General features: G+C 42.0%; 1 protein-coding gene across 8 annotated transcripts in view; it reads right to left on the bottom strand.

Annotated features, from left to right (window-relative positions):
• Positions 1 to 16,969, bottom strand: part of MAST4 (microtubule associated serine/threonine kinase family member 4) — a 567,949-nt gene that overhangs the window by 328,961 nt on the left and 222,019 nt on the right. The window contains exon 1 of one of the 8 annotated variants that reach the window (XM_060295838.1): positions 61 to 114. The exons of the other annotated variants lie outside the window; for them this stretch is intronic. Within the exon in view, the coding sequence (XP_060151821.1) occupies positions 61 to 99 (39 nt within the window). The 5' untranslated portion in view covers positions 100 to 114. Of the gene's footprint in view, positions 1 to 60; positions 115 to 16,969 lie in introns of those variants that run through there. 8 annotated transcript variants of the gene reach the window in all.

Below are 16,969 nucleotides of genomic sequence, written 5' to 3'. Positions count from 1 at the left end.
GAAATCCTCCACGGCTGGCCACTGGCAACCCTACATTTCAAGAATGGAAGGATCTCCTACCTGGAGCCCTCTTCGTCTTAGAATGCTGGACTCATCCATCTCCCCCTTCGCTTTCTCTGAGCCTCTCACAACAGTCTAGCCATGCTGTACTACCTCTACTTCAGCACGCTAATTCAGAGCCCAGCAGCTGCTAAACACTTACATCACGCTCTAGCTGATTGGAGCCCGGGGTCAGCTGGTCCCGCTTAGTTATTCACTCCAGCAACTTCAGGGATCACGGATGCTTGCAGTTCGGTGGGAGAGCGCAGCAAGTGGGCTCAGACGCCTAATGCATCCATCCAGGCGGAGGAGCCTCTTGCTAGCAGATAGGAAATTGTGGGAGCCCTGTTTTTTCTTCTCCTTCAAAATACTGGCCCTGGCATTCCAGGTGACCAGAAGATGGCTTTCGGCAGTGGCCTCGGGTCAAGCCCCTTCGGAAGCAACTATAAGGTCAAAGTGGCTAAGTAAATCAGCGGTGACAGAAACCTCTGTAAAAGGCAGCTGCTGATTGGGATGGTGAGAAACTAGGGCACAGCTGGCCAGCCAAGCAGCACCACCATGCCCGGCGCTCATCTCTTCTGATGGCATCAAAGAAAAGGAAATGTTGCAGAACACACACGCTGCCGGAAAACCTGAAAACGGAGGGCTCAGGGCGGCTGCTCTCCAGCCACAGCGGGTGGAACACCTTACCCCTCCCAGTGTGAAAGCCAGTTCATTTACATAAATACCTTGCCGGTGGATTCCTAGCCCAAAGATACAGTTTAGATTTTAATTTCCCTTGTGATAACAACTTCGTTCTGTTGATACTGGACCAAAATGTAAAAAGGAAGAAGAAATTCTAAGAGCCATCATTAGGTGGAATAGTAACCTATTTCTAGTCCAGAAGCAACTAAAAAAAAAAAAAAAAAAGATTCCCATCATGTGCAATTTCACAGTCTGTTTCAGCTTGTTTACTCCGCTCATCCTCATCTTATTTCAATTCAAAGCAACCAAGAGATGAATATTAAGTTTTCATTACAGGCCTAGCACAGGAGTAACAATATACGATGCTACCAATTTATAATAAATTATTCCCCCTTGATTTCTCTTCTAAAGATACTGAAATTAAGAGCATAGTATGGTCCTGAGAAGCAGACACTAGGGCTACCTGTAGTTTGTCTCGGAACTACCTCCTTCTTCACTTTATCCCTTAGAAAGTCTTTTTTTCTTGAAAGAAAGGTAGTTAGGAAGGCAGGCATAATTTTTTTTTTTAAGTCGGTCATTTCTGCTTTTTACCTAATCCAGATAACCAGCGATTTCTAAACACGGGGGGTGAGGAAGGAAGAGAAAAATGGTTCCTTACCCAGCCACCTGCTATTACACTAGCTTTCTGTCTCTTTCTGCCTGTCAACACACTATTAGGCTTGCCATCAATTGATTAGATTATGTCATTAAAAATAGCTCAGGGATTTATGAATCTAACCACGGAGGAAAATTGATTGCATTTTATGTTCCCAAACCATCTTTGCCTACATCTCCAGACATACAAAGAGAGAAACGCTGTCAAGAAATGTCACCCCTCCCTCACAGAAGCAACCTCGGAGAAGGGTATCTGGGTATTTTTTCCACTTAGGCGTGCTCATTTGATACCACTTAAAGGAAGAAAACCCCAGAGAGTTTTTGTTCTTGTTCTCAGGTGGAGGAGTAATGCCATCTCTAAAAGCAAAGAAAAAGCACAAACCTGTTTGTTGCTCAAGCCAAAATGTACCCCCAAATTCTAGCACAAATGATTTTTAAGATTTTTTAAAACTACATATTTTTGTTTAAATTCAAGGACAAAAAAAGGAAAAAAAAAGAAAATCTAGGGGTGGAAGGGAAGAATCAGTGTGCTATCTGTGGGAGAATCTGCAAAGCTGGTGGAAACAGATCCCATCCTTGACAGGCCCACCTGTACTTTAACCTTTTCCTGCAAAAGGAAGGCCAGTCTCTTCATTGAAAAGAAAAGGAATGACAGTTGTTGCCCTTCCTCCCTCAATTCACCCTCCTGAGAGAAGAGCTTAAACAGCTCCTTGAATGTGAAGTACTGTCTTCAACGAAGTGCCTTGGCAGGGGTTCAGAATATATTTACCAACTTAGATGTCACTGTTATCTGCCCATAGAGGCATAAGAAAGTCCTAACTGAATTTAGGAAAAACAAATCACGACCCAAGAAACTGAACTTTTAAAAAGCAAACGCCGAGCATGGTGTCCTTAGACATGCTTGTGATCTGAGGGCTGTGATCTTCATTGCGCTTGTCCTTCTAGAAAAAGTGGGGTCTGATGGAGGCCATCAAGTTCCCACTAGAGAAAAGGGAAAAGACTTTTCCCCTTCAAATAAAGATCACAGGATACCAGGAGGAAAAAACAAGTAGAGCCCAGAAGTATCTTTTCTGTGGCCAACCAAGTAAGCTGGTTGGAAGTGCTATCAGGAGACATTTCGAGGATAGAGTGACAAAAAGTCAGGTGATGTGTATCCCAGATAAGTGGGTTCTGTGCATCTTAGGCACTTGGCACCTAGACCTGTTTGGTGGCTGGGAGTGATAAAAAGGAACTTGGCTAAGGGTGAAAAGTATGTTCCTTAACAAAGGAATATTCTGAGACAAAAATCTAGCTTAGTATTCAACCATTAACTAAGTCTAAGATGAGGATTATGACCATTGCACCATCAAATCTGGTATGAAAAAATATCGATTACCTGTCAAAATGTATCACTTTGAGAAGTGATACACATACATTTTAAAGAAATAAAACCAGCCAGAGGCAAAAACATTTGGGACAAAAATGAAAGGCTGCTGAAAAATAGCATCACGCAATAACGGCTTAGCAGAGAGAATAGTAAAACGAAAATTGCTAAATTGACCCTTCGCTATATATTTTCTCGTCAAGATAAGCCATGTGTTAAAATGCAATAAAAACTTCAAATGATGGCACTATTCACAGGTAATAATTAGGAGTTAGTCTAATTTCCATGAATAAACTCAGTTTTCCTGCAATTTTATACCTTCATGTAATATTTTCACAATACTGTGAGTCAGTTCACAAAGTACCAACCTCAACACGTATAGCTTTTACGTGTGTATTCAAATTAAATCTGGTAGGCTTTGTCATTCATTGTAATCTAAATCCAGGGGCTTCACAGTACTTGATTTAAAAAAAAATTATTTGTACGGATACACTTCATGCACGCTCTACCGTAGGCATAATTTACTTCACAGAATACTCAGCATCTGTGGACACTCTACTAAAGGCCAAATTTAAATTTTATTAATTGTAAAAATTAATTAATAAATGGCTCACAGAAACAAAAACAAGACCAAATCCAGAGTGAGAAAAATCAGGGGAGGGATGGGAAGCGTTTGGTTGTTAAGTATTTTCACAAAGGGAAAGGATAAGATTTTGTGATCACTGACGTCCACGTAATGTCATTTGGTGGCAGGATACAGGTTTGTCACCTGATTTACACAGTCACATATTTCTCACCAATTTAAGAACCAGTTACCGCTCCACTCTAGATCCACATTGGTTACACTACAGTAACTGCACCTTCTGATGTCACCTACTCTTCAGCAACTGAATGTGCACTGGGAAACGGCGGTGAGGAACACCGCGAGGAATTTTTTAAGCACCGCAGATGGGGGACGTTTCCAAACGTAACCTTACCTACTACACTCCACAGGCTAAATCCACTCCCTGCCAGCAGCTCTCAGCCTGTGGCTCCTGGACCACTTATCCAAAAGCCACGGAGGTGACGCGTGAGGGATGTGAGAGGGTAAGTTCCTGGTGGAGGCAGGGGCTTCCCTCTCCAGATCTGCCATGACCACAGTCTGTGGTGGGATTTCCCCTTAAGGTCGCTTTGTGTATTTGTGGCAGTGATTACTACTTAGCAAGATAGACAAGTACCCACAAAATGCACTAACTACCATATCTTGTCTGTTACTTTTAGACAACGGACCAAGGATTTGTACATCTCTGTTCATTCATGAGGGAAACCAATGTGGCCAAGTGGATAAATCCCTTCATTCATTCATTGATTATGTTTTCCACTCACAGATAAATGCCAGTGGCCAATGAGTATGTTGTATTTTTAAAAAGGTAATATAAAGGTCATAAAAAGTTACAAATAAGAAACAGGTCATTCATGAAAATGTATGTAAAGCATCCGTTATCGTGAATATTATTATTCTTGTGTCAATTTAAGTGGTAAAGAGAACACTGAATGCCAGTGACCAATGTAACTGTGAGATTTGCTCAAAATACATATAAATATTTCAGTGCTTATATTTAAAATCCTTCTTAATTTTAGCACTTTATTTTCCTCCATGCTTTATTTCTAAATAACAATAGCCAACATGTATTGAGCGCACAGTATATGCCAATCGCTGCTCTAAGTACTTTGTACAAGTCATCTCATCGAATTCTTGCAACAGCTCCATGAATTAGCTATATTATCATCCCCATTATACAGATAAGGAAGCTGACATCAGAGAGGTTAAGTATCTTCCTAAGATTACACAGCTAAGGAAAGGCAGAACTGGGATAAGAACCCTGACCGGCTGACTCTTCAGTTGGGGTTCCTAACAGCCCTATTGCCTCTTCGTGTTTAAACAAAGAAGGAAAATGTGCTTTCAAGGTGAATGAAAGGTGTCAGATTTTTTAGCTTCAAAAGGCAAATTACCACATTCTAAGCTGTCAATGGTCAGAACACACCAGAAAAGAGCATTTGGAATCTCAGATTCCATGGCCATGTGTCTCTAAAAGACAAAAGGAGGAGGGTCTCAGCTGCTTTGGGGCCCGAAGGGAGAAAGGTGCCCCTGGACAGGAGTGGGTAGAGGAAGAGGGCGGCCAGAGAAGAGCTCTGGGGTGTGGCTCTACTTCTTAAATGCATCTGGGCCTCCAAGAGGCTCCACTCTTGGAACAACTCTTCACCCTTCTGGGTCCAAAATTATACAGTTCTAAATATAACATGTACTTACTTACAATCAAGTGAATTCCACAGAACTAAGGCCCCCCCTTTCAGTTGTTGAGCCAGCGTACTACACATCCCCATTAATTTGTGGGCTTTTAGCAGCTCTTCACTCTCTAGTCTGATACTCTTCCGTTTTCTGGAATTTACCACTGGAGGCACTCCGTAAATCACTCTTTCCTTCCAGGTGAAATGACTCTGGGCAAAGCTGTCTTGGGCAGTGCTGAGAAGCTGAAAGGGAGGGGAAACCCCAACCCTGACTTTTCCTTCCGTTTTCCGGAAGTCATGACTCCCCAGAATCCTTAGAAGAAAGTACCCTGCCCTGAGAGCCAGTGCCCGGGGCAGGCTCTACCAGCCAGACACTCAGGTAGCTGGGGGAAAGCCCCTTCACTTTCTTGAGCTTCAGTTTCTTGTTTGTGAAATTAAGATATTACTATGGGCTTCGCAGTGGGAAGCTGGGAAGAGCAGAAGGCCACCTGCTGGGAAATTGCAAAACTGGTCCCAGTGTCCTCAAGGTAGGAGCAGCCCATGCCCCTCACTCTGGACACCTGGTCCCTCCCCTACTGACTGCACAATCAGGACTCCAAACTCCCCTCCCTCCTCCAGGCTATTAGCATCTCATTGAGCATCTGCTTCACATGCCACTCAGCTACCTGCCTGGTTTCAAGCCTCCTTCACCCTGCCGGGAACGCGCGAGAGGCTGAGGGCGAAGCTCAGCTTCCCCAGCAGTCGCTTCCTCATCACTGTGCTCCCAAGTGAGAAAGCAGCGCTCTGACACCAGGGATGTGCTGAAGCATGGGGGCTGAAGAGCACGCTGCAGACTTGTGTTAACTCTGAGAGCAGGTTTAATGTCTGGCTACAGTTGACACTTATACTCATCCCTGCCTAACACCGTGATATTACAGCATTAGTCTAATCTTCAGAAACATTATTTATTAAAGTAACATACAGGGGCTTCCCTGGTGGTGCAGTGGTTGAGAGTCCACCTGCCGATGCGGGGGACATGGGTTCGTGCCCCGGTCCGGGAAGATCCCACATGCCGCAGAGCGGCTGGGCCCGTGAGCCATGGCCGCTGAGCCTGCGCGTCCGGAGCCTGTGCTCCACAACGGGAGAGGCCACAACAGTGAGAGGCCTGCGTACCGCAAAAAAAAAAAAAAAGTAACATACAAGTGAACCAGAGATGGATCACTAGTGTCATCAGTGCCCAAAGTATAAAGACACCCAGAAATAGGTTCCATTCCATTTAAAGTCCCAGGAGATATTATGCTCAGGAACAAATACTGAAACTACAAATTACCTTGTCCTATATTTTAAAATGGTCATTTAAAATTGTACAATAATGTTCAATCTTTATTGAACATTATTGTAAGGTAAAAAAAAAAAATGCAGTTCATATTGCATGTGTCTTTTTCTCCCCAAAGAAAAAAATTTAAACCTGTCAAGGAGACTAAAACAAAGGGCTTGATGCCTTCTAGAGAGAGGAGGAATTTTCCCACTCAAAAGAAAAGAGGGGATCTAACATCTTCCCACTGATAATACACCGAAGTCTGAATTTATCCAAAGAGTAGCATTTTCTAAAACACGTTTCATTTAGCAAAAATTGCAGGTGGTGTCAGTAGCAAGGATATGCCTCTGAAATATGCTGCATCCCAGGCTTCCTGCATGGAGCTGCATTTTCCATCCTGCCTGTAATCCTGAAAACTGTTACAATGTATGCAGTTGGGGACTTGCACAATGTAACATGCATGATCTCGCTTAAGCCTTTTCACAAGAAAGCTATATTGTCTTGACATCTGCATCACCTTTTTAAATCTAATTATTTCTGGCATATTAGCCATCAAATCACCACTGACAATATGACAGGAATCATGGTACTGAAAAAATTACATCCTAGGAGGAAATAATAAAATATAAATCACATACGTAATTTTCTTTTGAACATTTTAACAATGACACCCTCATATACATATGAAATATAGCAGACTATCCTCATAAATGCCCCAACATCAATCACAGTAGGAAAATATTCTCTACTTTGTGAACACACAGATCCAACAAAATATAGCATTTCTAATAAAACTGGGTAATACAACTTCATTTTTTTCATCGAGGGCATTTATGAAGATCTGACAATGGAAAATAGCTCCAATATTTTTTTTTTCAATTATGTTCCTTCATCTCCAAATGACACGGCCAACACTGGGACCGTAAACTAATATTTAGGAAACTCCTGTATTTCATATTAATATAGATGGAGATGGGAGTAGATGAGTGAAGTGACATTGGCCGTACTGCCAGCACAGGGTGCCTGCCCATTGTATGAGCTTCAGACATGAGTATGTCAATCTGTTTATATGCTTGATAATACTCCTGGCATCAAATAAGCATTGATATTTTATGAGCTTCTGAAACAGGAGATATTCCTAAAATTATTCCTAAAGTGATGAGATCTACCTAGAGATAAAAGATGAAGATTATTTTCAAATTTTGAACTCTATTGTCTATATTCTGAGTTTAACTACAGAATCAGAGATTATAAAAGCACTTTCAGACTATGCATGTATTAAACTTTTCTTTTTTAATCCTACAGTGACAAGAAACTAAGTTCTAGGTTAAATGTACTGTTACCTATCTAAACTTCTCAAAAAAAAAGTAAACACAAGGGGAGAAAAGATAAGGAAAATCTTCTAAGAAGAAAAATCAAGCTAGTCACCTTGGAACTTAAAAGCTGATTGACCAAAGACAGCATGCTACATAAAATTAGCAAGGGATTTCATACATGAAGTAACCAAGCATTCTTTCTATGTCTCTGTGTTTGCATCGACATGAATTATGATATAGATTTGAAGAGACTTGAGCAAGCTGTTTTAAACCTGATGATCACGTCTAGAACCTTATTCCACCTTGAGGCTCCAGGTTAGATTAATTCTGAAGTTTTGCTGGGAACCTCATTCTGATCTTGTTTGGATTACGTACAGAGAGCCAAGCACTTTTGGAGAGGTACATATAAAAATGATTTTAAAAATAAGTGGTTTTCTTTGAGGCAAGCAGGTGGCAGTCAGATGTCCCCCCTGAATCCTGTCATTCTACTGCTCTTCACGTTTGGTTTGCCTTTCTTTCCATCATCCTGAACTAACACGTCATCTGACTTAGAAGTGAGTAGAAATGGGGCTGTGCCCGCAATTCATTTTCAGTTGACCAACAGTTAAGTACTCCTTGGAACTCTATCATCTAACATGGTAAGCAATGTGAGTTCCACTTCTCTACGATGATATTAACTGTCTTCTACCTTCCCTGAAATGTACTCTTCAGAGAAGTACAAAATGTACTCCAGATTCTACCTCATTAATCCCCATCAGCTTCTTTCAAAGGAGAAAAGGAAGAGACTGGTTCAATTTACCAACAAGGAAAGTGAGGTGATGAGGTTAAAAGAAGAGCCCAAGGTCAAGGGAACAGTAAAAAGGTAGAGCAGACAAAGGAATTCAGGCTTCTCAGGCTGGGTCCCAGTGCCCAAATAGTAGCCACGTTCCAAAAATACCTCCCCTCCCTCCTTCACTTTTGTGGTTCTTCCCACCACTACTTCAACAGCAATTCATGGGCAAGGGCTGCCCTGCAAAACTTTCAAACAGACAAATAAGAAAACCAAACCTGTGCGTTCCCACACATGCGCATGCATAGGGGAGAAACAGAAGCATTAACTGAAGGTCAGACCAAGGAGACAAACTTACGAAGTCATATTAAGCACTACCTGATGACACAGTGCCTCTCTCTCTCTAGTTCAATAAGAGGATGCTGCAAACACAGCGCTTAAATTGGAAGTACACACGGGGCTTCCCTGGTGGCGCAGTGGTTGAGAGTCCGCCTGCCGATGCAGGGGATGCGGGTTCGTGCCCCGGTCCGGGAAGATCCCACATGCCGCGGAGCGGCTGGGCCCGTGAGCCATGGCCGCTGAGCCTGCGCGTCCGGAGCCTGTGCTCCGCAACGGGAGAGGCCACAGCAGTGAGAGGCCCGTGTACCGCAAAAAAAAAAAAAAAATTACAAGTACACGCACCACAGATAAATTGGGTGTTTTGTTTCTGTTTTGTCGTGGCAGAGTTTCTCTCTACACTACAAGAACATATAGTCATGCATCATTACTCAAAACACCATGATTCTTGGGGTCACATTATACATTTAGTCCATGACTCTCATCTAAGACCTTGATGAGCAGCCTCTCCCAGTTTTTCCTTTCTCCATCTCTTAGCCCAAGAAGAATACTCACTTGCCTAGCTTTCTTAATAATATTTTAAGTTATAAATGTAATAGATGTTTATTGTGGAACATCTGGAATAGACACCACCATGTCATCTCTAATTTACTGAACAATGATTTAGTACCCTGATTTTTTTTAAAACACCAAAATACACATGCACTCTCATATATACAGGACATGGAAATTTCTAAAAAGTGGTCTTGAAAAATAATTCTTAAAGTAAAACTAATAAGTGGCTTTCACAGACTGAAATCAGTATACAACAGTCTTCCTAAGGTAGCTGATTTAATTTCTCTCTAGTCTATATGAAAATACAGCAGGGCTCTGGTGCATTCTCCTTAAAAAATCAAGGAAATCTATCTCAAGTTTTACAGACTGATATAAAGTCACTATGTGCTATTTGAAATCCCCAGCTCATTCATTTATATTCATTAATCTTAATGATATCATTAAGGCACAATGTGTTTCACAGAAACGAATTGTATTTTTCCAGAATCAAACATTAACAATTATGCCTCCCATTATCACCTAATAAAATCATATAAAATTTTAAAAGTCTTAGGCATGTCACTGAATATTTGGCATGGTAACTGATTTGCATTTTTAATGCTACAATAAATTTACCAGATTATCATCAGTTAGATAAATTAATATTCTTTAAGTAAGGCAGGCAATAGGGAATTCTTCCACTAGAAATCAACAACACTCTACACTTCCTTCCTTGAGATTTACTGAATACAGGCTTAGTCCTCCTTTGTCCCCTTATCTAAAGCTGGCTTTTGTGACACAAGCTAATACCACACAGGAGAACATATTCCTCTTTAATTTTATATAATTATCATCGCTTTAAGAAAAGATAGGAAACTAGGAAGTCTAGGCTCTTCAAGTAAAGGAGAAATATCTACCTGGGCAGTAAAAATGCCCTGAGTCAGAAGTGCATGAATCAACTTGTTTAAATCATTGTATTACTATATATATATATAAAAAATATATATTTTATGCCCTTGATTCAGAAACCAATCACTAAGCAGCTGCTATGGGTTAGGTATTAAGATGGATATTGAGAATAGAAAGAGGAAAAAAACTCAGTTCCATCGGAACATAGTCACGGGATCCTAAGACACATGAAAAAAACAGACAAAGTCCAAGGGGATCAGTGGAGTCACATGCACAAACATACACTCAAGGTGCTGGTGCTGCAAAAGTACCAAGGAAGGATGGACTCAGACGGGTGGGTGGGGAATAAGGGAGGTTTGGGGAGAGGAAGTAAATGGGGGTTCCCAAATTTATCTGCACATTAGAATCACTGGAAGACCTTTTATAATTTCCCAAACCTAAAGCCACGCCCAGACCAATTAAATCACAATCTTGGGGGTGGGGGGAGGCATCAGTAGTTTCTGAATCTCCCGAGGTGCTTCCACTGTGCAGACAAGCTTGGGAACCACTGGTCTAAAGGGAGTGGGACTACTAAGTGGGGGAGATAGGGAAGATGACAGGAGCTCAGTGGTAAGAAGGTCTCCACTACTTACCACTAAGCTCCTATCATCTTCCCTATAAGTGATTATTCAACTTGAGAAAGGGCAAGAGGAGAGAGGTGATGGGAAAGAGCAAGGAAAAGGGAGGATTCATTCTTGTAGCCATGAAAGAACACCACTTTAATCTCTTTTCACCAAAGACTAGTATTTCCACGGAAAGACAAGGCACTTTTTGTACAACCTTCCTCTAAAATTGAAGTTCAGTGAACTGGATAAGTCCTGTCTTGGTCTCACTAAACACATCACTATGACTCAATTATTAAAAGCAAACAGGATCCTTCATCTTTTCCTTCTTGAGGTTTCCCCAATGCCACCAGAACTCCGGTGATGATTTTATACCTCACCTGACAACCTTGGATGCCTGTCACCACTCTCCTCCGAGACAGATAGGAAAGGACATTTGTGAGGAGCCTGTTAATTGTGTTCTTTAACTGTCCTCTAAAGAAAACTGAACACAATAGGACATGTGTATCCTGTTTTATCTATAGAAAATATTAATAGATTAACTCTGATTCCATTTTGTCAAACAATACACAGAGATTCCTTACCTTAAGCCATCAGGAAAGATATAGACTTCTTTAGGGAAAAATGTGTAATGCAATTCTAGTACTTTGCTGGAAAGCAGGAATTTTAAAAAAGTCCTTACTTGCCTTCTGAAGTGCATGATTTAGAAATACGTTACCAATTCCACTACTCAGTTTTCAGAGGGGACACTTGTATTTAAGGAGTGAAAATGCTGCTTCCTTTGCATGCTTCTGAAGAATTATCTTTAACTATCTTTGAGTATAAAAACCGTAACATATTCTTAGCATGGAGGTGCTGTTTTGGCGCGTGTTTAATCACACGTACATTAAGTTTCTAACAATGCATTCCAGGAACATGCAGTCTATTCCTTCAAGAAGTTACACCTAACATAGTGCACTAAAATGGTGTTTTTTAAGTTACTGGAAGGAATTTCTCCAGCTCAAGTATTCTGCATTTTCTGAACATAATTCAAACATACAAATCTGATACCAAAACATCTATCATACATTATTCTCTAAAGCTCAAAATGCTATCAAGATTAACAGTATTCTCTTACTTGTAGCAGTAATCTGCAGCCCAAATGTTGTGGAAAAAATCTCCATGTGACGTGATAAAGGATTTTAATTTCAACCAGACATTAGCTTTTTATAAGTTCTTCCCAACAATTTTCTTACAATGAGAGAGTTAGTTTTACATAGTCCAACTGTTTTTTTTTTTTTCCAGTTGACTTCATGAACCACCCTGCACACAGGGCGTACCTTTTGCTCACATGTATTATGAACGCATCTTTTAAAAAAATCCTCCACGTGTTTACTTCTATCAGCTACAAATGAGATTTGCTGAGGCGCCACCTACTGGACAAAACACCATTAGCAACAGTGCACTTCACCTTGATTCTTTCTTCCAGCTTTTAAAACTCTTGATTTTCTCTGAGTTAATGCAGATGAAGATAGGTGAAAATATGTTTCAGAGGAGGGTGATTTAACAAAAAACACAGCGTATGACCCGTCAAGGGTGCTCTAGGTGACGATGTTTTGAATGCTCCTGGTGGGAGTGCTGGCCTCTTATTACCTATCTACAGCTAGCTGCTCATCACGCTTAATGAGGCACAAGGGAAGCAACTAAAGGTCACGAGAGACCCACAAGAGGACGATGCTTGCTTCAGACCAGGATGAAAGTGAACACCTCCCTCCCAAGCTGATGATACACCCAGAGCTCACCCAAGTAACGATTCTAGCTTTTTATAAATGCCATCATGTCAGCGAGGTGCGCACCCATCATACACAGATATTTTGATTTCACAGTTTGTTACTAGGTCAGGTAACAACATAAACCTCTGAAAACGATCCAGAGACCCTCCTTCCCCAAAGTTCCAGAAGGAGAGAGTTATAAGATGGGGAAAGGTGCCAGGCAAATACCACTGTCTGTTCATGTAAAGCTGCCCCTGGAGACCCACCTCTCCTTCCTCTAAACCCCATATGGGCCTGGGCTAGACAAAGAGGACGAGGACCTTTTCAGAGTCTACTGGTCACAATGCCCGTCCAAGGACAACAATGGAAGAATACACCATGCAATTCTGACTTTGTCTCCCCTTCTATCAGGTTTGCACCTAACATGCCTTCCTTCACTACCAAACACTGCTGACCACGGAATCCTTTTCTGTTTCAAGCCGTCAGACATGAAAATCCTAGGTTTGGAATTAGAACCACCCATTTCTTCTCAATGGGTGAACTATGTACCTAATGCCATTCATTGAGCACCTTTATAAAGCTGACAGGTCCCTATCTCCTGCTTTGCCCATTCGGATAATTTGTAAGTGGAAATACACAGCAATGTTGCCAGGCTCAGAAACATTTTCTTCAGAAGCAGTAGGCTAGAGGAAACTCCTTTTTTTTTTTTTTTGCGGTACGCAGGCCTCTCACTGTTGTGGCCTCTCCCGTTGCGGAGCACAGGCTCTGGACGCGCAGGCTCAGCGGCCATGGCTCACGGGCCCAGCCGCTCCGCGGCATGTGGGATCTTCCCGGACCGGGGCACGAACCTGTGTCCCCTGCATCGGCAGGCGGACTCTCAACCACTGCGCCACCAGGGAAGCCCAAGGAAACTCCTTCTTACATCTGTCTTTCCTTTAGGGAGGAGATACGGCCTGAGAAGCACTAGAATGGCAACTGAGCCACTGAAATCTACTGCAGGTCCTCTCACTTAACTCTTGATTGCCCTTGAGAAAGTCATTTAATAAACTGCTTCATCTGATTTGTCTCAGTGTCCCTAAGGGAAGAGAAAATACACTTGCCCATTTTTGCCCTCCAATATTTTATTTTGAAATTTTTCAAGCCTACAGAAAAGTTAAAAGAATACAACATTCCTTATAGTCTTCACCAATTGATTCAGCAATCGTGCACATTTCCCCAATGTTTTTTTTATTTTTGCTATCAATATTTGTGGAAATACAATGCAGACAAAAACTGTTTTTTTCAACTTAATAGGACAATCTTGAGATGAAAAGCTCCACAAGCAGGTGATCAGTGATCATTAGCTATATAGTGAGCAAGGCTTCCCAAGTATAATTTTTATCAGGAATTAGACTTCTTTAAAAAATTAGAACTGCAAAAGAGTTCTCATTAATGTTTTCCAGGAAATGCTTCAGTAAGGACGGTCAGTCAGAGGCGAACCCCAGAATCATTCCACTGCAGAGATGGAAGTCATCCATTCCAAAGCCTTCCTTTTAGAGACAGGAAAACTGAGACCTAGTGAGGCTGCTTCTTACCACTATCCACCTTTTATCCACTATAAATAATACACTCACAAGGGTGGTGGGAACGTGAGAAGGAAGACAAGAGAGCCAGGAAGGTGGGACGAAGGGAGTATGAGGGGGAAGCCAGGCGTGGTCAAGGGCAGCAGCTCCCCAAACCCACTGACATTCACCCACGGCAGCACTGTCCTCCCAGGGCGATGCAGGACAGCCTTCTCTCCCAAAGGTTCAGAATTCCCCTCCCGGCACCACAGCCTTACATCCCCCTCCTTCAAACGTCTGACCCTGCGTCACACGCTCCAAGCATTTCTATTTTTCCCCTTTGTCCTTATGCTGTTAATGTCTCTTCTAACTCATCATTAAACACAGGTTCTATGGGAGCAAAGATTCAACCACGGCCAGTGAAGCTTTACCACGGGCAGCTTCGCAAGACAACCACCTCTCTAAGCCAACCTAGGCAGGGGCCTCTGGAGGACACACAATGCAAGTTTTACGTTCACTGAGTCAGGTTTCTGGGTTTTATGTCCAAGATGGGATTTCCTCTGTTACTCGGGTCTTCTGCTCAAGAAATACAAATGGCTTTGCTTCTTAAAATTATCTATGGCCACTTTCAGAATCCCTGAATCAATAAGATTAATTCGGCAGCAGAATATGAATTTTCAGGAATACATCTATCAACTGTTTCTTGGCATCCTTCTTGGTCCAGCATGGCCCTGTGGTCAGCTCGGCACCCACCGGCTGTGCCGCAATGCTGCTTCTCGACAGCACGCTAATGCAAAAGATCACACCATTGTCCAGCAGGCCGTATCCAGCCTTTTATTCTGTTATTTGCTGTTCTCTGCCTCCAGACTCAAACACAGACCTAGGCTGTGGATAGGTTTATGGTCAGCCGTCAATGACTTCATTTGTAAAATTAGAGCACTCCTGAACCCTTCCATAAAATACTTCTAGGAGCTTTGATAAATTATAGCTCATGTACACAATTACAGCATCAATCCCTAAAGTCACCAGGTTTTCTGTCAGTCCCTGTTGCATTCACACCTATCTTTTTAATATCGTTTCTCCTTTCTTAGAAAAAGTGCCCAAAAACCTGACAGGCACCATTATTTATGGAGTGTGCAATGCCTTCATCTTCTGAGAGAAAAAGGTCTTTCTATTCCTTATAACATATCCATTTGGCTTCTTTACAAGCTACTGCACCGGGACCAAACACGTAACTAAATCAAGATGCTGACCAGATTATACTTTCTTGACACGACGGACTAGTAAGACGCTAGCATTCTCACAGCAAATGTCATATAGGTCAGAGCTGCAGGGCTTTTCAACTTGTTCGAGAGTTGACCTAGGGACTGCTTGGGTAATTTATATGATGATGTCTCCCAGCCTCTTGTGCACTTGAGTGTGTTCCAGACAATGAACGATGGGACAAGACTTCCCAAGTATAATTTTTTTTTTTTTTTGCGGTACGCGGGCCTCTCACTGCTGTGGCCCCTCCTGTTGTGGAGCACAGGCTCCGGACGCGCAGGCTCAGCGGCCATGGCTCACGGGCCTAGCCACTCCGCGGCACGTGGGATCTTCCCGGACCGGGGCAGGAACCCGTGTCCCCTGCATCGGCAGGCGGACTCTCAACCACTGCACCACCAGGGAAGCCCCCAAGTATAATTTTTATACTTGGAGTTCCAGACAATGGACGATGAGGTAGATGTGTGCCACTCTTTAAGATCTGTCCATGAACACTTCCCATGCAATTCCTGCCCATATACTATTACTATCTGGGTGTTAACACCCAGGGTGACCTTGGAAAGGATATAAAGATCTCAGAACGTCTGTCAGCCTGAGCCCCTGAATGACTGCATGGAACAGCACATCTCTGCCAAAATGGCCTGCAGGTGAGGAAGAAAAACTGTTGTTTATAGAAACAAACAATAACAATAGTAAATAAACTTCTAAGCCATTTCTTCTATACAACGCAATGCACTCCATGTCACTCTGATTAAACACTGGGAGAAAACTTACCTCACCAACAACTACAAATCATTCTAAAATAATGTGTGCAAGCATTCTCACAGCAGACGTCATACAGGTCAGAGCTGCAGCACTTTTCAACTTGTTTGAGAGTTGACCTAGGGACTGCTTGGGTAATTTATATGATGATGTAGCCATGTGATGAAATACTGTAGCACAATTAAAATGGACTCAGTAAAGCTGTATGTGCTAATAGGAGAGATCTTCATATTAAATCAAAAAGCTAGGTCCCAACAGTGTATGAAGTGTTTCAATTGTTTCATTTATGGAGATATACACATAATTTTTTTTCTGCAACAAGTAACAAGAAACAACTACCAATGAGTTACCTTTGGGGAAAGGGACAAGGAAGAGAAGTGAATCGTTTGTTTTAAAGGTCCAGAGCCTTTTCTAATATTGTATATGTATTACTTTTTATAAAAATGTCAACAGGGGTAGCAACACAGTGGGTTATTTTTTTTCTTTTTCATACATTTTTGTACAATATTAACAAAAGGTTACTGCTAAAATGTCAATCAGAGCACTGAAGGAAGAATTCTATCAATGGAATTGAATGAGCTTTTTTCCCTCCTCCAAGGCAGATTATCCCCCAAATGAGGACATTGTGAGGTGACTGCCCATCGTAACCATACAGTATTGAATTTGTATCGTTGTCATGGATGACTGTAAGGCTTTCCTATCTGTTTATTTGGAACTCAGGGGTCCCTATTTGTTTCTTAGAAAAGTGACATACGGCAAGAGCATTTCCAATTAGTGATCACCAAGGAAATGCCTCAAGAGCCAGCCCCTTATAAATTCTCTCCCAGATGCATTAATACACCTTTCCCTCAGAGCCCAATGCTATTTGTCTAAATGCCACATTC

This window comes from Globicephala melas, chromosome 3 (assembly GCF_963455315.2).
Source record: "Globicephala melas chromosome 3, mGloMel1.2, whole genome shotgun sequence".
Classification (NCBI taxonomy): Eukaryota; Metazoa; Chordata; class Mammalia; order Artiodactyla; family Delphinidae; genus Globicephala; species Globicephala melas.
Note: the sequence above shows the minus strand (reverse complement) of the source record. Positions and strands in the feature narration are given on the sequence as shown.